This window comes from Ptychodera flava, chromosome 9 (genome assembly GCF_041260155.1).
Source record: "Ptychodera flava strain L36383 chromosome 9, AS_Pfla_20210202, whole genome shotgun sequence".
Classification (NCBI taxonomy): Eukaryota; Metazoa; Hemichordata; class Enteropneusta; family Ptychoderidae; genus Ptychodera; species Ptychodera flava.
In genome coordinates, this window is record NC_091936.1 from 32,220,393 (window position 1) to 32,247,829 (window position 27,437).

A 27,437-nucleotide genomic window follows, 5' to 3' on the forward strand; every position below is an offset into this window, starting at 1 on the left:
ACAAATTTTGTGTTTACATAACTACCGCTTCATGCATTGCGTACTTCAATAAAATTCAGACACTGCAACAGATGGAAAATCCTAGAAAACGTGACAGTTATCAATTTTCTTTTACAGCCTGGGCCTTCACTCACCTCAAATACCCTGTATCCCTCCACTTGACAGGACAACGCCCTCCGAAGATGAATTGAAGGTTCACATCTTATAGAGGGCGCTGTCACATGTGAACTTTTCAAAGTTTGAGCAAATTTGTGCAGTGGATAACACATGCTTTTATGAATGTTCAGATAAGAGTACAAAGGCAAGTCACCCATAGTCCTATGTCAAAATCAGTAATTATTTTATTGTAAATATTCCACTGATAACACACTGAATACAGTTTTTAAGCATTGACAATTTGCAAAAACAGTTCAAGGCATTATTTATTACATTAACATCTTCAAAAATATAGTATTTTTATGAAATTAAATAAACCAAGGGAAACATTCTGAAACCAAGACTAACAAGAACTTGTGACAATTTTGAGTTTTTCAGAGAAATGGTAAATTTAGTCAATGTCAGGTAAATCATTCGATGAGTAAATTGTATACAATTTTTTTGAGCACATGTATATCTGTCTATAAGAAGTCAGTTCTTGGACGATTAAATTTTCTAGACAGACGCGGGAACAGAAAAGGTATGAGTGGGAAAAAAACAAATAAATGACAAGATGCCAAGATTCACTTCGTGAAATCATTTGAAAAGCAAGACACAAAATGCAGCACTATGCCCATCTAAAATGTGATACTGCTTTTCTGAAAGACATGCATGAAACTTTTGACAAAAATATTGAATACTAGTGTTTGATTATTTTTATGTGGAACCTGTCTTCCTTAGTACAGCAAACTGAAGCATAGCAAGACATGTTACCAGCAAATTGTCCTGCAGTCCTTGTCACCGTGCAAAATTGACGGTAAACTACACAAGTTTTCAAGATTCTGTAGTGGGGACTCAGAGCCAATATGCCAGTAACATCAGGAAGTAAAAATGAGCTACATTGTGATCTGAAATTAGTACCAACCAGGTTTGTCAAAATGGCTCTTTGTGAATGTAACCAGTCCAGTGCCTATGATTGGTTCATCATTGTGATGTAATGCACTAATTTACATATTCAAGTGACATTTTGAATGATCATCATAAGATAGGTCATATTCAACAAGAGTTTCAGAACATTTTACAATAGCGAAACACAGCAACATCTCGCTCCATGAGCTTGTAATTTTTGATTTGGTGGTTAAGCCGTGAGTTTGCATATTGCAGACAACATTTGACATCTCTGTGAAATTTCATAATTTCGTTGGCAAACCCTTCCAAATTTAACCCTGAAAACATTCTGTGAATTACAATATCTTAAATAGCCGACAGGCATATTACTGTACATGTAGAACAATATTGAGAGTGTGTAACTGTGATGCAATACACTCAACGGCACACTCAAACAAACACCGACATTGCACAGATATTTCTGAACCAGCATGCCACACACTTACCATCATACACATCTATATTTTTCCCACTTCACATATCCCACTTCATATATAATTGTCAACCTTGAGTAGAACGCCCATATTTGCATAATATTATACCTGATTAACATAAAAATTTGCATATATCTAATTTGCATATATAATAGCAAATAATCGCTGGAGCTAGCAGTTTTTCTCACGGAATTTGTTCCAATTTGTTGTTTTCATGATCAAGGATGGCTTCAATAAAAGGAGATATTTTTATGAAATTTTGTAAAAAGTATACATACATTCCTAATTTAATTTGCTCCACATATTTGAATAAGTTTATATATACTCTCTCTATGTCTGCTTAACACCCTAAATTTGATGCAATTTGGCTTTTTCTGAAAATATTTTATAAGTTCTTCCAGACAATTTATATTGAAACAAAGGCAAGACTATAGAACATCAGTCTTTGCTGAGTTGTATTATAATCCGACATCATCCATAAGTCAGGTTTGTATTTCCTTTATGATTAAAGGCACTGTGAAGACAAATTACAAATACACGGAAGTTCAGACCCACTTCGAGCCTCTGCAGGTGCTTCACAACAAACAAATGCAGCTTCAACTACAGCTGATGCGTACCAAAAATCTTTCCTGGATAGTACTATTTTCTGTATTAAGACAGAGAAATTCTAACTTTCTAACCCTTTTCTGAGCTAGCTAGTATCAAAAAGAGACATGACACGTGAAAGTTTAAATGTATCATATAAAGGTGACATCAAAGTATACTGAGCATGTATATGCATGCATAATTAAGTGTGTACATGCATATATTTGCATGCATAATAAATGATTTGCAACATCATTATTATTAATTATGCACCTAAAAGTACTGGATAATCAAATCTAATCTATTACAATAATGTTCCACGTATGATACATATATGATATAAAAATGTCCATATATCATTTTAAATTACTTTTAAATCTTATAAAAAGTCTCACTTCTTTTTATGTTTATAATCTATTTCTCAGAAAAAAAATTTATAAATTTTGTTGTAATGAATAACGAAAAGATTGCAACAATTTCAAGCACAATTAAATGGCATTTCGACAACAGGTTTATGTAATTCCTATGAGGCATTTACAAAATGTTACTTTTCGTCTGTAAAAGAGACGATATAAAATTTAGAAAATTTCTATAGACTCTCCACCCTCTGCAAAGTTTACATAATTCAAAAGGTAATCAAAGTCAGTTTTAGATTCAGATTCAGACTCCTTGCACATCGAATCTATTTCACACTATTGAGTTGACATTACACAAGCCTATCACTGACAAATTTTAGTCTAGCCCAATTGTTTTCACAGCAAAGTCGGACCTCTCTGTACAGGGAAGTGCTGATGAAGGGGTTGAAAGGCTGATAATTTTGATTCCTCATCAAAAATTTTTCCTCATTCATGAAGATTCTACTACAATTTGAAATGGAAAACAATTGGAAGTACTGAACACGACAAAAACTTAGTACTCAGTGGACAATGGAATATCTTCGATTGATGACTCTGTCAGGAGTTCGGCAGCTGACGGAATCATCTGGAGAAATTCATAAGAAAAGGGGATGTGCCTGAAAAATTTGTCGTTTGAGGGCGCTCTCTATGAATTCCCCCCCCCCCCCCCCCCCCCCCCCCCCCAAATAGAAAGCACCGTCAAATAATAGATCTTTCAGTCTGAGGGGGATAGCGCCTACCTTAAAAACAGTAGGCTACTGCACTTTGAGGGGAAATGAAATCTATGCGATGCATTCAAGATTTGGAAGTTCAATATTGCTGCAAAATGTAATACACCCTACATTTCTTTGTGAAATTTAAATCTTGAAACATAGCTGACAGCCGTTTGATTCAAATTTGAACGGTATTATTTTTAACCAGGCTTGATTAGCTTTTATGTACAACTAGAAAATGCTTACTTGTACACAATTCTGACATTAAACGGAACTTTAAACAATATTTTTATAGTGAAACTTACGAATGGACTATTAAAATGTTGTGAAGTAGATATCTAAGTATTGCAGATTTTTACATAAGAAAGCTACAATATTAGTGTACTAACACACATACACACAAAACCTGTGTTCACTGCCATTGCATGAGGTGTGGATGAAAAAAAATGTACTGCACTAGTTACAACTGAAAATTTTCAACAGGCCACAGACTGAGTACTTGATGTCTAGTGTGTGTCTGATTATTAATCCTAGGAATTTTTTACCGGTGTTTTGTCAGCTGTCTGCTCAGCTTTGCTGAGATTCAATATTCTACATAAACTTCAATAGCATTTGTTGCCTTTGTCACCATTTTCAGTATCATTGTCGAATTTAACCTGTTCACCCCCAATTCCCTGCGAACAGGTCCACAATCACCATTGATAACAATGGTTTTGGGACAAACCATGGTTGGTGAAAGGGTTAAATCTAAGACATGGGAATACCTGTTGTCTGGTGATTTTTATTTTCAGTTGCCAGGTCTAATCTCCTTATTTCAGATGCTCTCTTCACAAGAGGCACACGTCATTTCAGTGAAAAAAAAAAATTAAAGCAGGAGTGATGAAAAAAATATTGCTTGTTACTGAGGTGATGGCCACATCATCATGATTGAGTCATTTGATTCCTTCTTAAAATCTGGCGATGTGTACGCCCCCTTCTGCACGTGCACTACTTTTGATTTCTTGCCAAGGTGACACAAAACTTGAGATTCAACTTTGGTATCGAGCTTCTTCTTCTTTGACCTGGCAGAAGATTGGGAAAACAAAATGAGTACCAGAGATGCAATGCACATACGTGAGCCTGACAATGATGTATCTTTGTAGCCTGTGATTTTTTTACCACAAGTTTCTACATGGTGCAAGACAGGGACTCTGAAATATTGCTCTTTGTATGCAACTGTTGTAAGCATAAAACACGGTATCTTGGTTATTTTGCATTGTATGCATACAGAGCATAGAAAGCACAATCAACCCTTTGAGCGCCAAAGTCAATTTTTGTCGCCTACACCAGTCAACTTTTTTCTAAATTTTGCAAAAATTTTGCTAAAAATCTGAAGCAAATAAAATGTGATGTTAATTTGATCCAAAATTGTCCAAAAAATTACAGAAAAATTCACAAAATTGGTAAAAAGTTGCACACAATAATTTTGGTGGGAAAAATTGCAGTGCTCAAAAGGGTTAATGAATATCTTGAGTCATTGCTATTGGATTTACATACTCAATTAAAGGTATACACTCATTGACATTTTGCATAAATGAGCACCATAATGATATCACGCTTCAAGAGCAATAATAGCTTTTTACATAAACTCCTGACTTTACAAGCAGTAAGTGTACATGTATGTCTTTTATAGCCTTGTTCACGGTTACAGGTTTGTTACTAATATAAGCTGTACGCGCGCGACATCGCACACGCAGCTTGAAATGCGGACAAATTTATCAATGTTGCACACATGGCCCTTTTTGCAGCTAGTACTCAGAGTCGTTAATATGTTTTTAGTATTCATTGTTACACTAGCAGTCACCCACTGAGAGTGTATTTTCGTCGTTCTTGCATGCGTAATTTTCAAAAGCGTTATCTGAAAATGCGGACAAATATTTATTTTTGCATATTAATAAGAGAACAGTGACGTAAACTGTGAACGGCCCTATTCAATCCATCATCCAACAGGTGAAAGGTCAATTACACGATGAGGTACCCACTACCCATTACCCAGTGAGGAGTACAGTGCCTTGCTCATTGGCACAACGGCGTGCTCTAGTTTCAAACTCACCAACTCTGATTGTGACTTCCGCTACTCTGGCCATATCTGGGTCTCAAACTCATTGTTCTTTGATTGTGAGTCCAATACCCTACCACTTACTGGATCCACATGTGTAGTTTGAGAGCCTTCTTCAGATTTTTTTATTGTTCCATCTAAAATATTTTCACATTCATTTTCATCAGATGACAAGTATCCAGACGGTACACATGAAACTTTCTACTTCCAGTGGAGATAATTTTTTGAAAAACAATACTGCATAATACCCTTCAATGCGTTTAATACTTACACTTGCCAGAACCTGTTGAGTACACCAACCAACTCTGGCACTCTGTTTTCATTCTTGGTATCCGAGAGACACACCACCAGGTCGTTGCCCCCTTCCAGTTGCACAACCAATAACTGGTCACTTCCTGGGGTCACACAGATACCAGTAACCTGTACAGAAAATGAAGATAACCTCATATTCATCTACATTTTAAATGTTTTGAATCTGACATGGCACTTCAAAATCACACATAAAATGTCAGTAGGCTTGCAAGGATTACAATCAGGGCAGACAACAAATAACACAGGCTTGGTTTGTAGCATGCTCGCGCTCATATTTTATAAGGATGGAACCACAGCGGGGTTCTGGGAACTATATCAAGTGAGAATCGCTGTTCCAAAGCCATTCTCCCTGATGGAAATGTTTGAATTTTATGTGGGAAAATGAAGATGGATACTTTTATGATTGTGTCTTATAATTTAGACAACATTGAGGTCGTTGTCAAATTTGATATGTTTTTGTGACAGTTGCATGGCAGTCATGATATTTGGCCTTAAAAAACTGCCTACACAGTATTCATACAACCCAGGACATGTTACATGATATCCTGACAAGTATTTCTTACCTGACTCATTGGAATGCCGCCTTTCATTGGTTTATATTTCTTGCTCGGATCTAGCTTGTAGATGTGTTTATCTGTGAACAGCAGGGCTCTGTCTGCATTCTTGTTACGGTGGTTTGTCTGTTGGAAAATCAAACACATCAAATTTCTCTGTCAATCTTAGCTCTGTCATGTTTAAAGTGGAATGCTTGGGGACAGATACCAACTTTTTTACTCAACTTTTTACATTACTGTACTCTTCTTACCTATTTCTGTGTGGGCTCATTTACTAGGATAAATGAAGTTTTCACAGTCTTATTTTGTGAAAATCTTTGATTTAGTTTTCCCAATAGAGTTAACATACGGATGGTGGCCATTTTGAATTTTAAATATTCATAGGTTTAAGGTATTTGTTTCTCTCTAGTACAAAACTTTGCAGAGCAATTCCTGATTTTTAGTAGTGATTTAGAAAGAGAATAGTTGAGAATTTCCTTGTGGAAAGCAAACTGGTAATGGAAAATTCTTTAACACTAAATTTGAGAAATGAGGTGCTTTTTACACACAGTACAGCTGTTGAAATGTTAATATAATTATATCACTATTAACACAGTTTACCAAATCAATGCAAGATGATATACCTTGTGTTGTGTTTTATAAAACAATTGACAAAGGATGGCAATTTTTTCATCCCACCCTAAATAAAGGCGACTATGCATTTTCCAATAATTGAACACTGAGATTTTCATTTTTTTTCAAAAAACACATCATATAATATTTGTTAATCAGAACCTGTGAATGAACATTTTAACACGTGTTAAGAAAACAAAATTCTTGACTTGAGAATGACCTTTGACCTACCTTTCGACAAAGGGATGAAAAGAGAATAATGTTGAATCTATCTTGTGATTTGAGTTGACCACACGTATTTACAAAAGCTGCCGTGTCATTGCTGTAATGGACCTGGAAAAAAAAAACGGAACATAAACTCAATTCTAGTCCAACTTTCCTACTTTAAAGGAAAACATGGATGAATCTGTATGGTAAAATAAATGTAATGATGGAGTATCTTTTACCTGCTGTTGCATTACAGTGAAGCATGTTGTCAGAGTGGAATCTTTCTCTGATTGAAAAGAAGATAATTTGTCTAGGACATAGAGGGCGCCCTGCATCTCAAAGCCATTATGTTCTGATACAGTACCGGTATGTTATTTGCATCTTATTACGTCTGATGCCTGTTTTCTGTGTCTACACTCTGGACACAACATGTAACACTTCATTTTGGTTTTCAATGAAACAAGATACTTGATTAAGTTGTCTTTGGTTACAAATTGCAACTTTATCAGTTCTGATTATGAATAGCTTTTTTCCAATTTGAAATCAAATTAGTGATACGCTCAAGTGACTGTTAAAGACATCCGACATGAATTAGTCTGTTTCTTATCCCATTGTTAGAATCCAGCCAGTAACAGGCACATCTAGTGAAGGCACAGGGGATGAATGTAAATTGTGATGAAGTGCACCGAGGTTACCCTCTCTGATACTGTTTGCTATTTGGGTAAATTCAAGCTCAAACTTGAGACAGAACTCAATGTTTACGTCAGAAGTCGATGTAACATCATGAGCTCATGAACTACAACTGTCCTGAAAAGAAACATGAGGACATGACGTCACTTCTAAATAGCCTGACTTTAGCTAACTTACTGATGACAAGTAATTTCCATGCCATGTTCTGTTGTATCCCCAGTCTGGTCGTTTTCCATTCAGTGCATCCATGGCCGCTATCTTGTTCCTTACTTCTGGGATTTCTTCTTTTTTCAAAGGAGACAGGATCTTGGCTGCTCTCCACCTGTCAGAAGAAACATTAAAATCATGAAAATCTTTTTCTTGTTTTGTTCTTGTTCTTATTATTATTAAGCTTTTCTTTAGATTCCTTTAGCTTGTTAAATACTGTCAAAATAAATTGTTATAAAATCTGGTAAATCATGACAAATCTACTTTTACATAGTATGGATAATTTTTCTATGGAAATGTATACCAAACAAAACACACACCAACAATGAACCAACCACAATAAAAAATACGTACCTCCGGTGCATTCGTTTCATTCATCTGAGAACTGGTTCAACACCTTTGGTGGCAGTGGCCAACGCAAGTTTTTACCATAGTCTGTGGTTGTTTCCACATCTTTGAATGTGTAGATCACTTCTTTCATGTACGTCCTGGCTTTGTACGCCTTGTACGTACTCATGATCAGGTATACCGCCCTCATGCGGTGGGCACGGCGACGAGCCATGGTGCCACGCCATATCTAAAACGGAGATGACAACTTGTTAGCGCTTTCAATCTCGAAAAAATCATACAGTTGACTCATTTTGTTAGAATTAAGATAAAGCTAGGTTTCATTTTGCAAACAACTTTACTACAGCTTTGAGTCAGAAACTGGTATCAATAACAGACAAGATTACCGCCAACATTTCTGAACGAGTGAAGAAGTCTTTTAAAGATTTGAAATAAGCACAGGTTTCCTAGGTAGTATGATTTCATGCTGGAGGTTGAAGGTTTGAACGTTTGAACTATTGAAGACTTTCTAAATTTTGGTCTCAAAATAAATTTTAATCTACTGGTTGAATAATTAATTGAAAGGAAAGTATTCAAGAAGCCATTCAAGAATTACTTTACTTGTAGTTGTTAAAGAGAGTGCCACCATGCACTTTTCGCTGTTTTTTGACAAAAACTTTAACCCAAGTTTCACCTATAAACTTTGACCCTTACATTCTGACAACACAGTAGAGGTCATTAACTTTCACCTTACCTTTTGAAGATAGAGCACAATGCCTGGAATGAGTTTTGTGCGTGCTTCCTCAAGAAGGAAGATAGTCTTTGGTGTGCGTACAAATAGCTTGGTACGTCCATATTTGACATCACTCTCAAATCCTTTGTCCTTGATCAGAAACTCCACAGCTTTCCTGTCAACACCTCCCCTGAAGTTTGGCCAGGTGTACTGGGATAGCATCTTATACCTGACATAAGGGAGAATGTCATAGACTTATCATTTGAACAGTGTGAACACAGGCAAGCTATCCATTGTATCAGAAATTCTGTTGTTGTCAAAGAGGTTTTGGCGAGATAGCTTTGCAGCAAAATTTCTGTCCCACAAACCATCGGAATAAAATGTCAGGATGAAGGAAACTTTACATGACACACAATTTCTAATCACCCTAATGATTTCATGTTCTGGTGCAGTGGTTTGCCGAGTCTCTTACAATACTGCATGGACATTTTCCAGTACATTTGTTTCAAATAATGTGATGATCCTACATGCAAATATGTGTTGATGGGTCTTTCATCTTAATTTTGCACGAACATTCTGTTAAGGTGGCTTGCTGGTAAGAAAAAATGAAATCAGGATTTTTCTGAAACTTTGTACAGATGTCAAGCTGGGGTAGATATGTTAAATAGTAAAATAAAAAAATATGGTCCCCATGCAAATTTTGGAGATATGGCGCCCTCTATGTTGTCCCGCAAAAACATTTAGCTGAAATTTGTTAAAATGTTGTATTTTTTGATTAACTAGTGTTATTGAATAATAAAACTGAAATAAAGTAAAAACAATTTGACAGATTTTATACAACACAAGTCCCCGTATTGTAATATATTAGTTTTGTGATCTACTTTTGAAAATATCAGAAAATATAGCAACGTTTCCATGAATAGTGCTTTTATAAAAAGAGCAAAGTTTGGCCAAATTTTGATACTTTCATTACAAATGTCATGATCTGAATCTACATTTTCTTTAAACTCTCATACATTAAGCCCAATAAAATACAGATTTCGAATCAAACGAAAAAAATGGGGGTCACCACACAAATTTTTAAGATATTGGCATTTTTAATACAAAAATGCTACACTGAAGCGCCCTCTAGCGACAGATCCCTGTTTAGTTTAATATATTCGAAACTTTCTTAATAGGTATTAAATAAAGTTTAGTTCACTTAAATACTGCAAATAATCCCACATTTGTCACACTTAAAGCGGGCCTGGTACACAAAGTTTGCTATCTTGGTGTCAACTTATTTGACAAACCAGATTTGAAAGTCGCATCTCAAAGTAATTGTATGCTATATCGCGACAAAAAGACCACTTCCGAAAGAACGCTCGCAGAAAGAACGTTCTTACGCGTGCGCAGATACGATGCGCAGTACGAAAATTCGCGTACCCGCAAGCTACGTTAAGAAGGAAGGATTCTAATGAAAGGAAACAGTCTCTTGGTTTTCCTGGTAAATTTTTCAAAGTTTACAACAACTTCAGTTCAGACTTTCACTTTCCTGATGGAAAATCATGTGAAAATGGACTTTTTCTCTCAGTTGAACCCTCCCTCCAGCAAGCTTGGTATGATTCTGTAGTTTTTTGTGATTTTGTTGGACCCATATATATGTGAAATGGGGGCTGAAAGCATAAAGAATACCTTTGTAGGAATCTTGAATAGTGTTGTCTGTATGCAAATCCAGCTCTCCTGACACGGACATTCTCCAACAAACCAAGGTACCTGACTTGATGTTCTACTCTGACGTCATCAAACAGCAGTGGTGATTTCTGTTCATTTGGTTTGATACAACGTACGTAGTATGGCTCCTGTAATGTGATAATAGATGGCACACAGCCTTTTATACAAATCATGACATAGTGCAAACTATTTTACATGTGGTTAAAATCTGACTTAGTCTCTACAATGTACATGAACACACGTCTATCAAACAGTAGGATAATTGGTACAGTACATCTTATTCATCAATTTTTCATTGATGAGAACATAGGCACTGGAAAAGCAGCATTATCTGGATTGGACTCTAACTCACAATCCATGGTTAAACCCACTACGTCTGTACCCAAATACCATTGGTCACACTGACGTAACATTACACAAAAGTGGCGTAAACTATACATTATACATAAGGTACCATAGAAATGTTTTAGTAAAGAAATGCTGGCTATCTGTCAAAGTGCGTGTAATGTGTGCATGGAGTAAGCCCTGGCATAATTGTTTTATTTCAGTGGAAACAAATTATGGTCTAATCAGAGATTTCTTACAGAATCTTGATATATTTTGATCTACTTTAATGTCAACAAGATTCCCTGAGTTAATGAAAATTACACTAGCCAGTCTCTTGGTTTTCCTGGTGACAACTTCAGTTCAGACTTCCATTTTCCTGAAATTAAATTACAACATGATTACCTTGGAAATTAAGTTCTGGACTAATTCAATCATGGATGTCTTGAACACAGTCGCTGCATTTGCTGGTCTCTTGGTAACCTAAACAAAAAAACGTAAATAAGAAATCAGTAGATGATACAACACAAGTACGGTCATATTTACAGAATTTTCGCCATAAGGTTTTTTTTAAATAAATGACTTGACAATGATTACAGCACAGAAGTGTAAAATCTACATAATCCCTAAAACTCTGTGAAATACCAGTTATGATAATGAGGTGACAAAAATCACCATAGTAACGAGCGATTTTGGCCGAGACAATTTGCAAACATTTCACATGTAGATAAGCCATACAGCAAAGACTTTGGCTGCAGTCTTTTATGTCACTGACACAGGAAAATGAATCTTGTTAAAAATGATTTTTTAGGCAAAAAAAAAATGAGATCATCTGCATTGAATTGCCATTGGTGGCAAACCTGTTGCGCAGACAGTGGAGTTTTCAGATTCTTTTTTTCAATTAATGTGTACATGTTTTAATTCATCACAAAATATGAATTGAGCTGCCAGAAAAATAAGTGTGCCATGGAAAATAGTTAACAAAAAAATCATATCTAGGATTGATGGAATAGAATCATCCCAATGAAAGGCCAGTAAATCCAATTTTTGATGATTTTTTTCCACTGCTTTTGTTTTGAATGACAGCCATATTTTTTTGTTCTACTCCCCTTAGCATGTTGAGATACACTGTATTCAGCTAATCAACCCAGCTTGTACATGTACACACTACATTGCTATTGTTAATGAGTGCATTCTGGTCAGGACTACAATTCAAATGTACACGATAACAGTCAAGACGCTATGTTGACAAGCTAAATAATGGACATTTCAACATTCTTTTAGTAGAATAAAAAGAATTTGCAATTGACATACAAAATAAATATAATGAAAATGTCATCAAAAGTTAGAGTTACTGGCCCTTTAACCCTTTCACCACCATGGTTTGTACCAAATCCATTGTTTTCTATGGTAAAGTTGGACCTGTATACAGGGAACTGGGGGTGAAAGGGTTAAAAGTATTTTTCAGGTTCTTCCACTGTGGTAAATACAGCAAAGTGAAATAGGAACTAACCTCTAGGACTGAGATCTGACCTTCAGGCCACATTTCACTCAAGGTACGGTCACGACTACTGTACAACAATCTTTTAAAGTCCTGGTACAATGTGTCTTTATTCTTGTCAATGAATCCTTCAACATTGTACCTGTGTGTTACATATTAGATATCAAACAAGATCAGCGTCATGGTCATGAGATGGATGATTAGTAAAGAAGGAAAACAAGTTGGGCAAGTGGCAGCTTTTTACTGGTATGCATTTTTATTAATGTGGAGGGTGGATTTCTCTTCGTCATTTCAATATATGGAAACGTTTCATAAGCAACATCAAAATTATTTGAACTGATTTAAATCCTATCAAAGCTGATACGAAATCATATTACACAAAACTGTAAAGATAGTAGGGATGAGGTGGAGCAAAGTTTCTTGTCAACTTACGTGACATCACCTGCGTAATGAGCTATACTGAAATCTCTGTTGTGGGCCAGACTTTTCATTGTGGGTTTGGTCTGTCGGCTGGTGTAGTGATTGTGTCTGGATAGTTTCTGGTCCATGGCTTCTAGAAACATCTGATCGGAAAAAAGCACAAACACTTCTGTGAAATTCTGATGAGAAAAGGTGTGTTTTTTCATCAAAGCTTAAGTTTGGAATGGCAGGATATGTGAACTTACATCTGGACTGGTATGTCGCATGAACATGTCCATCTGTCACTGTCCTACATGTGTACTTTCTCTACAGTACAGGTACAAATTCAAAGCTTACATTTTTCCAAAAATTCTGATAGTGCTGCTCATGGAATCACCAAAAGCCAGGGATAAGTTATTTAACATATCAGTAAAAATAGCAAAGGTTTGGAGCAGAAAAAGAAGAGCTCTGACAAGGAGAAAGCTGGTAGGCATGAGTACAAATCTATTAAAAGCTGTGGCATTCAAGAGTTTAGGAAAGGTCTGACCAGAAATGTGCTGAGGACTAGCTGGGTATGGCACACAGTACGAGAGATTTCCCATAATACATCATGATTTGTACCAACGTAGATTCCCCTGTAAAGTCTACCATGTTTCCCATGTGTAGACAAATTCCTGGACTTGTTGTGAAAATTCTGAAAACGTACTATTAAGGACACCTTTCTTCTCAATTCCCATTTTAAAGGATTAAGAAAATTGTGTGTGATTGAGAGAGGAGATAGCATTTTTGTAAATTTTCCACTGATTTTGTCCTCAGCCACACAGAATAAAGTGATGGAACGTAGGGAGACTAGATGCACCTGTCTTATGAAACAAAAGGATATTGATTTTTTTCCAAATAGAAAAGACAAAAGAAATTTACATGCTAACTTTTTTCAGAGAATGACCCCTTCAGTTGCTCATAACTTGCTTCCTAGAACTGTGACATTTGTAGTACCTGCAGAATGTGACTTTTATGGGTATTTAACGGTTTCTTTAAAATTTATACTACAATATTTCAACGTACTTTTAATAAATATAATTAAATAGTTATCGTGAGACTTCGCATTATTGCTTTTATGCAAAACTGAAAAAGTTATAAGAAAACTAACGTCTTTGGTACAAATCAAACAGGATTATGGGTAATTTATTGTACTGTGTGGCAGTTACATATTGCAACCACAGACTATGAAAATGACCAGATGACATACAGCGTTTTGCTCTGTACTTTAATATCCCTTTGAGCACCAAAGTCAGTTTTTGTCACCTTCATAAAATATACCCCTGTCAAATTTTTTTTTGATTTTTGCCAAAATTTTGATGAAAAACATTAGCCATTGAAATATGATTTCGATTTGCTCCAAAATTATCAAAAAAATTACAGAAAAATTCGTAAAAATTGGCTAAATGTTGCACTAAAATTTTGGTGGGAAAAATTGCAGCACAAAGGGTTAAAGTGTCTTGCTCTGTACTTACCACATCTGTAACTCTACCAACATTGATACAGGCTTCATCCAATATGGATATGATACCTTTGTGCTGTAACTCTATCATGTCACATATGATACGATTATTGAAATACTCTACATTGGTCCATTCTATGCCTTCTCTGTTGTACTCCTCCTGTTCCTGTTTCAGGACCAGCTCAATGAACAGCTGTTGGAGTTTCTCATTGCAGTAGTTGATGCAGAACTGTTCAAAGCTGTCAATTGTCAGTGAAGACCAAATATATTACAGTGATAATCTGTCAATTTACAGAGTTCTTCAAGAGTGAAACGTCAATTTTGAGCCACCCCAACACAGCATGAAAATAGCTAATCGTGTTGTTACATTCTGGAAATGCTCATTTAGCAGTAAAATGCCATTGTACACGTGAATCTCTGTGACGTGTGTGATGTCATTCATTGAAGCAAATTTTCCTGTCCTAATACTAGTCTTACTTGATCGTTGAAAACAGCACCATTTGTTTGCATAGAAGGGTGATGACGTTCAAAGTTTAATAATGAATGAAATTCAAGTACATACATCACTGCAATGTACCAAATTTTACTAGGACATACAATGCCCTGGGCATTGTATTGTATGTCTAGATGTATGGCTTGCACCAGTGGAGGGGACCTGTCTGCAAGGCAACTGGGAGTGGGATGGGTAGAGGGATGGGGGTGAGTGAGTTAGAGTTTATTCAGTTTGTGGCGTCAAGAAATTCCGAATGACACTTTCCCTACCTGTTTTCCTCAAAGATTTCAAATCCATAGATATCCAAGACACCAATGACAGTGCTGTCACCCACTTCAAGGATGTCTCCTTTCACTTGGATGACATCATTGATCTTCTTGACAACCCATGTGAACAGTCTCTCATACATGGCCTGAAAAAATTGCATTTATTTATTCATGCATTTCATCTCCATTTATACAATCCTTTGAATGAATCTATACATTAGACCTCTTCAATGAAGTAATTTATAAATTTCTTGAATGAATTGTCTTAAGCAGATTGAAGGGAAAAATGAAATGGTGAGATTTGTCTTATGTTAAATCATCAGAAACAATGTAACTAAATATACACATATAAGGGCAACTTTATCGATGGTTATAAACATTATATGGAATGTTTTGATGTGAAAAATTGGCAATGCAAATTAACTATTTAATATTAATATATGTAAATTGTTATCTTATTTGCATAAATGTTTACCTTTGCCAATGCATCTCTTCCATATTCAGCATCTTCTTTGGTGTGTCCCTTTTCGATGACTTCCCCCCTGGCGGCAACGACACGATAACAGAGTGCCTTCTCCAAGTTATCTGGGGAGACGTCAAGCAGACTGGATATGGTAGTTAGAAGTCCTCTGTTGGCTACAAAGCTGGTTTCTCTGTCTTCAGTGTCAAATGCAAGATTGCCCTATTTTGGAAATTTAAATGAGTATGCAGTTTCCATTAACGATACTGGTGGAATTACTTTCAGAAAGCAAAAGTAGAACACAGATTCAAACACAGTACAAGCACAGATAGTCAAGCTGTGAACATGCGCATAATGGAATATCCTCAACATCACTCGATGCCAGAACAAAACACAAGGTTTAGCATTCTTTTTAAGGTAGTATGTGCCTCTAGAGTGACAGATTTAGACTTTTGCTCAAACTTTCCTTTAGGAATCTTTCAACCATTCTCTTCACAAATCAAGAATATAAATCAGGGGTCATCATGCAAAGTTTGGTACTAGAGAAACAAATTACCGGTACATAAACTGATATTTGAAATTCAAAATGGCTGCCATCCCTTGTTAACTCTATGGGGAAAAATGAAATTTTTGATTTTCAAAAATCTTTCTCACTCTGAGAGCTTCGGAGTGAGCCCCTACAAGTTGTACATCAGAGACTATTGTACCGTACAAATTTGAGAGTCCAAAAATCTATACCTGAGACACATTCTACCTTAACTCTCATATGAGTATAACTACTGTCAAATATCACATAACATAGAACGTTAAGAATTTTTCTTCCCATTTCATATCCCAATATTCTATATTCTATTCCTTCAGTCGTGCACATTGCTAAAAGAAGTTGGTTTTGCTTTTCACAACTTGTGAGTCTTACCAGGTGCAATGTTGCAGCAATGATTTTCCACACACATTCCTGTTCACTGGCAGAAAATCCTAGTAATTTCATGGCACCCATGTTGTCTTTGTAGTTTTGTCTGTCATCAATGGAACTCACCTAATAGAACAGATCATTAGAAAATAACAGTCACTGCTACATGAATTCTATAAATTATGATGAAAGTAGATGCATGCCTGTGCCACGTTGTTAAGGATAAAATTTTCAAATATAATTGCACTTTTCTGCTTTCTACAATACAGATAGTGGTGTCCGGTATTGAGTTAAAAGTGGTATTTTGACCCAAATAATTATATGCATCTTTTTTCTCCCTAGCGTACATACACCTGAAAAATTCAAAAAAGTTGTTTTTCTTGAAGCATAATACTATTATCACAGCTATTTGTAAAGTATATGCTGATCAGACAAATAGGGCACACACACACAGATGTGGCAATCGTAGAGTTAAATAATTATAATGGAAAGTAACTGGTTTAGCATACAGGAAACATTGATACTGATAGGTACAATACAAGTGTAATGACACTGTACATGCATGTTAATATGTCTCCATGGTAGTAAACAACACCAACTGACAAGATCAAGTTGCATGGTAAAGTTTCTGTAAAAGCTATCAAATACATGTATGCTAGAAAATTTCATTACTGACTTTAAAATCATGAAAGCAAATCCAAAGGCACTTGATCTCTAAATTGGCAATTACATGGTAAAGAATTATTTTGTTGAACAAATGAGGGTCAGTGAATCTTAATTGTTGTTTAATCTGTGTTTCTGTCATCTGATGAAATGAAACACAGGAGTTTCATGGGTCAATGTTGCGTGCTTTCTTTCTGAGGTATTCAATTAGGAAGTAGTGCGCCCTCTTTGTCAAATATGTCTGATCTTTTTTTTAAATAATACATTCAGGAATATTAATGTACGAAGTACCCTTTGGATATCTCCCTGGTTGATGTAGTGATACTGGGATACGTCTCTTTGAAGATGAAACTTTTTCAGACTTGCTTCGTTGGAGCCTTGAATCAACTGATAGAATGCATGGAAACTTCTCTCTCCTGTTTGTTGTCGCACAACACGAGACTGTGTGGTCAAAGACAGAGAGAAAGAAGAGAGAATTTGTGAGTGGGATTAGTATTCATAGGTCTGGTATTCTTTGGGTTACACTAGTCGGAAAGAGGTCATCAACACACCATTAAACACATCAATAATTCCTAAGCACTCAACCTTGCGATGTATTCCAAGCCGACTGCGTGACCTTCCCTACATTCGCTTTTCATTACATGAGGCAGTTTTCACTTTATATCCGGTATCATCTCATGGACCACAACACAGGAAATTGGGGGTGATAAGGTTAAACTGCGAGGGGTGAGGAGGTTGAAGAGACAGTGTGAGCATATGCTCAAAGTGGGTCTTTTACACCGACAGACATAACACAGCATTTTTTTAGGACTTCCTGATGGACGTTTCACATGTCAATTTCAAAGAGTACACTTGTGAAAGAAAACATTCCAGTACGTAATATAATCCAAAAGATTGATACTAAGGCGGTCATTATTTTGTAAAACCTGATACCACAAGAATCATGTCTCTTCAGTGTTTGGTCCATCTTGTGTACAACACATATCTTTGTGTGCTATCATTGAAATACACAGACAGCATCAGCCATTTGTGATAATATATAGAATATATTCAGTAGTTTTCAATGGAAACTTCCTTGCAAATTGATGACGGACAGTGTTGAAGGCCTAATGCCATGCTATTCTAGTTGATTCTCTTCCATTCAAAGGTCCTAGGTTGGTAATTTTGGTATGTTACAATGATCAGTATGCCATTACAGATAAGCACAGGAAACATTTATGGCTTGTGAGATATAAAACACGGTGAACTTCAGACTTAACACATGAGTAAAAGAATGTTTTTGTTTGAAATAGTAGTTCCTTCATGAGTGATAAAATGAATTGCTCTTGTTTTTACAGGTCGCTGAGTATGACAGACAACATAAAAAAAAAGACAAATTGATGGTGTTGGTGAAAAAAGTAGCTCATAGCAAAATTCTCAAAGTTAGCTTTGAAAGTGTGCCCTCACACAACAGGACTTGGAGAATGCGATACTGGGTATCGTTTGCAGCTGGCATTTTCACAGAGAGCTTTTTTATTTGAAGAAAAACCTGGTGACAGTAAATGGAAGTCAATTCTGGTGCTATAAAATGAGAGTAAAACAGGAGATAAATATGAAATAAGCTGGATAGTGTTTGTTTCTAGGAAGATCTGGCTAAATATAGAGGAGTATATATACATGTAATACCCTGGTAATATCACTGACTGATTTACACCTCTGTTCCGCTTTATTTCATTGTCAAATTGGTGAAATTGGTAAAAAAGGCAAACTGGTGAAATGAAATATGTTCAAATATTATCACACATGCAGGTCATTCTTAGAGTTTGTACTGGGTACATGTTCCAATTGTTTAATGAAGATTATGTGGCTGAAATTCAGTCAATGTTGAGAATGGCAACAATTTGATTCGATGCAGTAATGAATACACATAGTTGTCCTCACCTTCTCAAGGAGGTAATTGTTGATGTGTCCTCCTATGGGATCCCCTTTGAAATCAAAATTGATATCCATGTACTTGCCGAATCGACTTGAGTTGTCATTCCTGTTGGTTTTGGCATTCCCGAAGGATTCCAGGATTACGTTAGACTGTAGGAGAATGTTTTTGACCCTGAAAAAACACAAACACGATTTGTTTTAATAATTTGTGGAGGAATTCAGAGAAAAAACTTGTGAAAATCTCCTCACATTGACACTGCAAAAATATCTGGTATGCTGACAGAATTAATCCAAGAGAGGTGTAAATAGAGTTCAAAAAGGATGATAAATGTCTGGAAATTAATTATAATGAATCAATTGCAGCGTGAAATTTCAGCTTAAAATTAGATGTCTGCTGTAAATGGGCCATGTAAGAGGAAAAAATCGCATGTGAGCCAATATGTTATTATACAGTGTTGTTTACAATGAAGACATAATACACTGTACAGTAATTATGGCTGTATGATGATATATTGCAGCCAAATACGGTACAGCAACAGGGTGCTATTAAAATAACAATAATTTCATTTTGAAGTTCCCCTTCTTACTCGCTAATTGCGTTTCATGGCACACACTCTGACATATAATCAGCCAAACTCAATTTCATAAAGTCAAGACATGTGGGGTGGGGGTTGGGGTACCGTCTCTTTATAGATTTGTGAAAATGATGTAATTAATTGCTCCTGTATGAGGGAATGAGGGAACTGGGGAAATTGGTCATTCATTAACTTCTGTTTTGTTCCAATTTTTTTTAATAGATGCAGTTCATGTCTGGGTCACAGAGTGTGCTATATGGGATAAATGTAGGTGATAAATGCCGGCCAAGTACTTTGTGTATGTCTGAGTAAATATGCTTGTTTAGTGATCATTTCACACTCTTGTAAAGTGTATACTCTACAATATCGAATTGACATGTCATTGATCTTCACCAAAGGAAGTTTCTGGTATTGCATTTTGGATTTCTGGATATTCCTAAATTGAGTCATAGAATTCAGAATAGGGAAGCATCGGCACTCTGCCATGGCACGTTGTGAATGCTAAGCATAGCCATTTGGTCTGATGATGCACTTAACACATTTACATGTTTGATATATATGTGTAAACTGCATACGCAACATCAATGAGATTCAAGCTAGATTATGTGGGAGCACTGTGACAGCAGCCGTTTTTTAAGATATGCTTAAACAGGGTTAGACTCATCCACTCCAATGGTGCTAGGATGTTATCGTACTTGTTTACCATGGAATGTACATGTAGACTTGCCCCAAATTCCAGGGTATATGAAATATCTATATATTTCCATGAATTTTGCTGTTTTTTTATTTCATTGGGGGACTGAACATGTTCTGATGGTGTAAGCAGTAATGCCAATGCCTTGGCAGCAACTATTATTGCATAACACAGGAACATGACACAAAACAAGTATTGGGCTGGTCCAAGTGGAATCTCTAGGTCATTACTTTATACTGCCTTTTTTGTCAGAAGGTGGGCTGACTGTGGGTGCGTTATCTTTTTTAACGACTGCATAGAAATCCTACTTGAACCAGCATCCATAACTTTTGAATATTTTTTGTTGTATATTTTTCAATTCAGTTCATCAGCTACTCTTTGTCATTTGGCTTTCTCAAATTCTTTTATTAACCCTTTGAGTGCCAAAGTCAACTAAGAATTCTGTTGCCTTTATAGAATAAAACATAACCAGGTGCTTTTTGTCAGACCAGGTTTTTCCCAAAATTTTGGTCCAAAATTGTAGCCATTGAAATGTTGTGTTCATTTGCTCCAAAGTTATCAAAAACTTACAGAAAAATTCATAACACTTGGTAAAATGTTACATTCAAATTTAAATGGGAAAAAATTACAACACTCAAAGGGTTAAGTACTACTAGTGTTTAGGTGAACCAGCCAAATCAGGATGTTTATGCTGTCACTTTTAACCCTTCCACCCCTCGTTTCCCTATGCATAGGTCCACCTGTCCTATTAAAAACAGCAGGGATATACCATATGTAAAGGGGTTAAAGCATGGTATACGCTATCCTAACTGTGGTTAAAGTAAGCTGGTAAAAAGTGGAGCAAAAAGGCAATGAGATTGCTGCATTTCTGATGATATTGTAGTGAATCTTGCTGAAATAGATATATTGTTATCAGGTTTTCTCGACCATTTTAAAAATTGACTTACAGAGAAGTGTACCAACTACATTTCTACTGATAATGGATATCAGAATTTGAAACCTAATATGCATCAATAATCTTGTTTGCACCTGAAATTATATCCATTCTACCTAAATATTTTAAAGGGCATGTGAACAGAACTCTGTCTAATAATGTTTCTGTGTATTTAAGTGAGCAAAAAAAACATTTACTATAAGTTCTTCCAAGATGATCAACATCGTGCAAACAAGTTTAACAAATGTTCTTTCATACTTTCTCTCACGAATACATTTGTGGAAGAGTTCTCCCTACATATTTTTTACAAGAGGACTTATGGCATGTGGGTTGATTTTTCCTGTTGAAAACTGTGGATGTTTTCATTCTGATTCTAAAAATATTTGTTGAATAGCGTTTCACTAGACAACATTCAGACTTCAATAGAGGGGTGCCACGCCCTTGTTACTTTATTTAAGGAAACTGTATATAAATGTTTGGATAAAAGGTGATCTACATGTATTGTCTGTCCTTCAGTGCCTCAAATACAGTAGCCTCATTTACTTTTTCACTTTTTTAAAACTGTTGAGAAAAATCAAGAATAGACTATCAGGGTAAACTCAGACAGGATGTTAAACCTCATACGGCATAATTTTTTATGCTATAAACATAACGCCAAATGAAAATTTGGAACGTTCAGTAAGAGGACGGAATCACCAGGAATTTTCATCCTGCTGAAAATTTTCATGACCAAATCTAAAATGGATGAATTTACTAAAGACACACCTGTCTAACCTGGGTAAAGAGTTTAAAATTTGCTAATCATAAAGTATCAGAAAACGTAAAAATAACAGTGCAGGTAGGTAAACCCTGGGAGAAACTATTATTTTTCAAATACCGGTATACAACTCACCACATGTGGCCATTTCTGCATTTATCTTTCACTAATTATAGCAATATGGTATTGTGGAGATGAAGGTAATGGAAAATACATTATCAATAAATAAATACAATGTTTGGACTAATTTTAGACCAGTCAACCTTTATCAACGCATGAACTGTTTTGAATGGAATTATTATCCTTCCCATTTTTTTGCAGCATGTTGCACATTATGCTGATATATCTGCCTACCTTTCAATTTCTTGTCGGCCTTGTACGTTTGTCACCGCCGCAATATATCTCATAATGATCTTGGAAGCTTCTGTCTTTCCTGAACCACTTTCACCTGAGGATGAAGAAGAAAACATGGGAAATTGCTATTACAATCAGCGATAAGTGTTTGATCCACTTATTGAAAGTGAATTTCTTCTACTGATGGAATTGAAATGTTTAATGAGACTGAAAAAAGGAGCAAGCATAACTATGTACTCAAGGCTGGTTTTGGCATTCCCAAATTTTCTAGATGAAGTACTCTGCTCTGAATGCACTTAATGGTATGACAGTTAAAAAGACATTAGGTTCTTTGGGGTTAATGAAATCGATTTTTCACAATAATGCCCATGCCTACATGTATCTACTGGTATATTATGTCCATCCTTTGAATTTGCTTTTCTGTGGTATTCATTTCAGCAAATCTTTGACAAGTAATATTCATATTCGATGTTAACACTTTGAGCGCCAAATTGATTTTTGTTGCTCTTATAAAATATGCCCCTGTCAAATTTTGTCAGAGTTATGCCAAAATTATAATGAAAACCTGTAGCCAATGAAATGTGATATCAATTTGGTCCAAAATTGTCAAAAAATTTACAGGAAAATTTATATAAACTGGTAAAATGTTGTAGTAAAATATTTTGGTGGGAAAAATTGCAGCAGCACCAAAGGGTTAAAAAGCATGAGGACTTTCTGTACCAGATAGGTAGACAGATAGTGTCTGTCATCTTTTATCGGCAAAGGCTGTACATAACCGTCACACTCTGAATATGATGTTACTGCAATTCTAATGTCATTTTGTACCATTGTTCTTTAATATTTTTATTCACTACTTTGGCATTGTGTGTGTGTATCTCTTCTTATGTAGGCATAATAAAAATAATTATATTGACAATAAAAAAGTTATAAGATGATATTCAGAAACTGAAACTTTGTAAACACCCATCACTTTTCATTCAGAATTTTTACATACATTGTATAAGAGCATATTCTGTAACACTGTCAAATTATAGTAGAATAGGATGAGTAATATATCCATGATATTTCATAAATATCCTTTATTATCATTCATAGTTTCAAAACAATGAACAATAACAAAAAAATATGATCTTTTCTTTGACAGCAATCACAAGTATCTGTACAGAATATTGTATTTATTGTATTATCTGTCATTTATAGATATCCTTGATACATTTTTAATCAAATGAGGTAATTCCTGTTTTCTGGATTGCTATTTTGGTCTGGATGTTGACCATCTTTGTCCTTTGGCAACTTGCCAAGGCTGATAGGTTATTCAAATCAGATGGTCCACAGACATTACATGTACATGGACAGATTTGGCAGATTGCCAAGGTTGCTTAAAAAATGCTCAAAAAAGGAGCCACAAATTGTTGATATTGCCTCCCTTTTTCCCGTACTTCCTGATAATATTAGTTATCATGGTTTCTTTACATTTACATACAGCAAAGTTGATGAAAAGATATTTTAACTTAAAAAGTTCTCATACACTGTGATAGGAGCCAGGGGATAGGAGAGTACCTTATATATGGCTACATTTTGAACTTGAATATGCATGGGTACTACCATATGACAGCACCAATATGCATGAACTTCAATTTCTATCAAGTCCAATTCCACATTTTTATAAGTTGTTACTTTTTATTGTACATTTTTATTGTTTTCATTTTTCTCTTTTTAATGTAAAGCGCATTGAGATATTTGAATATGTAATGCACTATATCATATAAGAAATAAAATTTACCATTATGTTAATTACAGACAACTGCTCATTCACCTATTTTCTTCATAAATTAAAGTAGTCTGCACCTCAAAGTTGAAAGATGTAAACTTTTGCCCCGACTTTCCTAAATGAAACTTTAAACCTATCCCTTTTGAAACCAAGACTAACAATCAGGGGTCACCATGCGAAATTTGGTACAAGACTGTAGAGAAACAAATTACTCAATATTTACCAACACTTGAATTTAAAATGGCCACCATCCCTGTGTGAACTCCATGGGGAAAATAAAAAGTAAAATTTTTAATTTCCACAAAAATAAGCCAGTGAAAACATTATTTACTCCAGGAGCTTCAAAATGAGGCCCAACAAGCGGTAGACCTATAAAGCATCTTCAAAGTTTAAAGGTATACTGTCACCTGTTCCAATTTTGCCACAGTTACCATGGAAAGAGAAAATCTAACCAATCACAGATTTTAAGCGGGTGGCCGCTTTTTAAAAACAGTGCCCTCACATGGGCATTTTGAATCAAAGGAACGCCCATTTGACCATATATGGGCATATTTAGATTATAGGTGACTGTATACCTTTAAGAGTCAGAATATTGTCTCTGAGGAGCATTCTACCTATTATTCAGTCTCCGTCAACTTCAGACCACAGTACTATGTGAGGTACTATTTCTAATGATTCAAATAGCGTTGATCGTGATTTCCGGTTTGTTACTAAATATAGCTGCACGCGCACGACTTTCGGACAAATATGCTGAAATTCGGACAAATTTTGTCGTTGTATGCGCGGCTGTTGTTGCAGCTTGTAGTCTCAGTCATCAATTCATACGAATAAGTGTGACGCTAAATAGCCATTCTAACACTCGCAGGTTTTATTTTCGTCGTTTATGCAGAAAATGCGGACAAATATTTATTTATGCATATTAATGAGAAAGAACAGTGACGTCATTTGCGATCAGCGCTATTGTGAACTTCATGAACTTTTGGGACACAAAAGAATAATTTTCTTCTATAACTCATCAACTGAGCTGCTCAAAGAGGAAAGCAAGATATCGTACACCATGTTCATAAGTGATTATACGGAACTCTGAAATGAATTATCCGATCTACGAGGACATCAATTTTACAAAATTGTTGAAAGGCAGAAAGCAATGACTTGTTGACAGGCTTTTCGATGCACTGAAACATCCATACGTCCTGATGTAATAACTGCGTCCACAATGCCATGACCAGAATCGATAATGTATGAGACATGTTGACATTTATGGAGCAGTACATTCTGAATATCCATCAGTTCTTTTAACGTTTCTCATCATAGTGCCAAACTACTAGTATTAGGAATCACGATCAACAAGCCAGAAGTTGTGGTGAGAAAGAATGCTGGATGAAGAATTGTCTTTGACGAAGAATTGTTCTTTTACTAGCTAGTAAGAGTAAGAGCAATTTCATATTCACGTTCAGTATGTTTAATACCTACATACCACTTACAAGTGTAAATTTTGTACTGCATTCATTGGAAGGAATGGGTCAGACTTAATGGGGAGGGGATATCCAATTTTCACACTTCAGTCGATTAAAATGTGTCTAAGATTACACTTCTGGAAATTGAGTAATATAGGTACAATATTGGACAGCTTAAAGTTTTACATTCAACACCAAACTGTTACCAGAATGTGAATTGTACTGGTGTCCATGGAAACAAAACTTCGAGGATCTTGTAAACTGTTCTTGTGAATGCTAACACATACCCCGGGTAGTTTCATATTGTGCCACAAGGTGAATGATGAGTAATATTCGTCTTTTTTGGAGGGGCAGAATCAGAAACAACAGCAAGTTGTTAATAAATGCCTTATGCATATTAATGCATATTAACAATGATCATGCTTGCAGAAGTGGACTTGTCATGCCATGAACTGAAATCATGATTTAAGCGGAGTATACAGCCGAAAGAAATGAGCTAGATTTTGTTGAACTTGATATCGATGCTTTGAATGAAAGAGTTTTTAGGAAAATAAAATCATTCCAACTTAAGTTATTGACGTCTCTCTTGAAAATGGAGATATGTCAGATGCATTCAAAACATGCAGCTGGTATGTATCTCTCAGCTCATCATAATAGAACGTATATGGATTTATGTATAGACTATCAATGGCCTGGCAAAATCAGTGATTGGTACCGATCATGATTTTATTGTACATTCGTCACTGACTACCACTCAGCATACTATATTGGCTGCTGGTGACAGAAATTCACATACACATGTACGTTTATTCAGACTGGCTCATTTTCGTCACATCACTATGATGTGCATGCATGTTTACGGTTTTCATCCAAATTATTGATTGGCATCTAAAATTTCTAATTTGCTCACTTTGTCTCACCAAAATATATAATTTGCTTCTCCAAATTATATTCCCATTCAACTGACAAAATAATCACTACTTGGTGAAAATCCTTGATTGGGACAGCTGTGCTGAAATTACAGACTTCTGTTTGACATCTATGGCTACAAACATACATGTAGCTCTCCTGGAAAGTAGATTTCCCGGGTGGATCTAAATCCCATCAGTCGGAAAACATATCAAACAATGGTCAACTAATTGGGTTCTCAGAAGATTCATCGCCATGGAAACTATTCAAAACTTTCCCTTTCTAAGTCTAATACACCTTTTACCCCGTAAAGAGCTCCAACCGGCTTTAGAAATAAAAAACAAGAGAAAAAATTGGACTTCTAAAGCTACTCCCTGCTTCTACCGGCTGATGTTTTTCAAATAGTATTCCAATGTGTTCCCCTGGGTGTGATATCAGAAAAACATTTGACTGTTATTTGCTAAAATTGCAAGCTGAGGATTATTGAATCCATAGTAATGGGTTCTGCCAATGTCAGGCGATGCAGGGTAGGAGATGGCATACATGCATTATCCCTGCTTTTATGCAAATACATGTAAGACTATTGAGAATGAGTTATTCAAGCTTCAATCTAACATTCTGCTTGACAAATCTTCTATCAATACAGCAATCTGGGAAAATGTATAATGGGTGGGGGAGGGGGTTATATTACAAATATGCTTCTCACTTGATTATTTCAGGAGACAAATAATGTCATTAACTTTTTTATGTACAATAACTGCATTAAGCTGTACAGTGTATAAATCTTGATATCTTTGATGGAAGGATCATGGTGATATTTTTATTATTATCTGATATTTTTTTCTGTTGAAAGGAAATATACAGCAAGGAAATGAAATCATTCCACTTTCAC

At 35.7% G+C, this 27,437-nt stretch overlaps 1 protein-coding gene across 1 annotated transcript in view; it reads right to left on the reverse strand.

The window, feature by feature from the left end:
- Nucleotides 1–316: 316 nt before the first annotated feature.
- LOC139140693 (unconventional myosin-Id-like) overlaps nt 317–27,437 on the reverse strand; it is a 61,347-nt gene continuing 34,226 nt past the window's right edge. The window contains 19 exon segments of the mRNA XM_070710074.1: nt 317–4,271; nt 5,580–5,728; nt 6,184–6,300; nt 7,018–7,119; nt 7,861–8,005; nt 8,245–8,266; nt 8,269–8,467; nt 8,972–9,179; nt 10,625–10,791; nt 11,393–11,470; nt 12,501–12,630; nt 12,921–13,051; nt 14,402–14,627; nt 15,151–15,293; nt 15,623–15,829; nt 16,524–16,643; nt 17,472–17,621; nt 19,101–19,266; nt 22,409–22,502. Of these exon segments, the coding sequence (XP_070566175.1) occupies nt 4,109–4,271; nt 5,580–5,728; nt 6,184–6,300; nt 7,018–7,119; nt 7,861–8,005; nt 8,245–8,266; nt 8,269–8,467; nt 8,972–9,179; nt 10,625–10,791; nt 11,393–11,470; nt 12,501–12,630; nt 12,921–13,051; nt 14,402–14,627; nt 15,151–15,293; nt 15,623–15,829; nt 16,524–16,643; nt 17,472–17,621; nt 19,101–19,266; nt 22,409–22,502 (2,717 nt within the window). The 3' untranslated portion in view covers nt 317–4,108.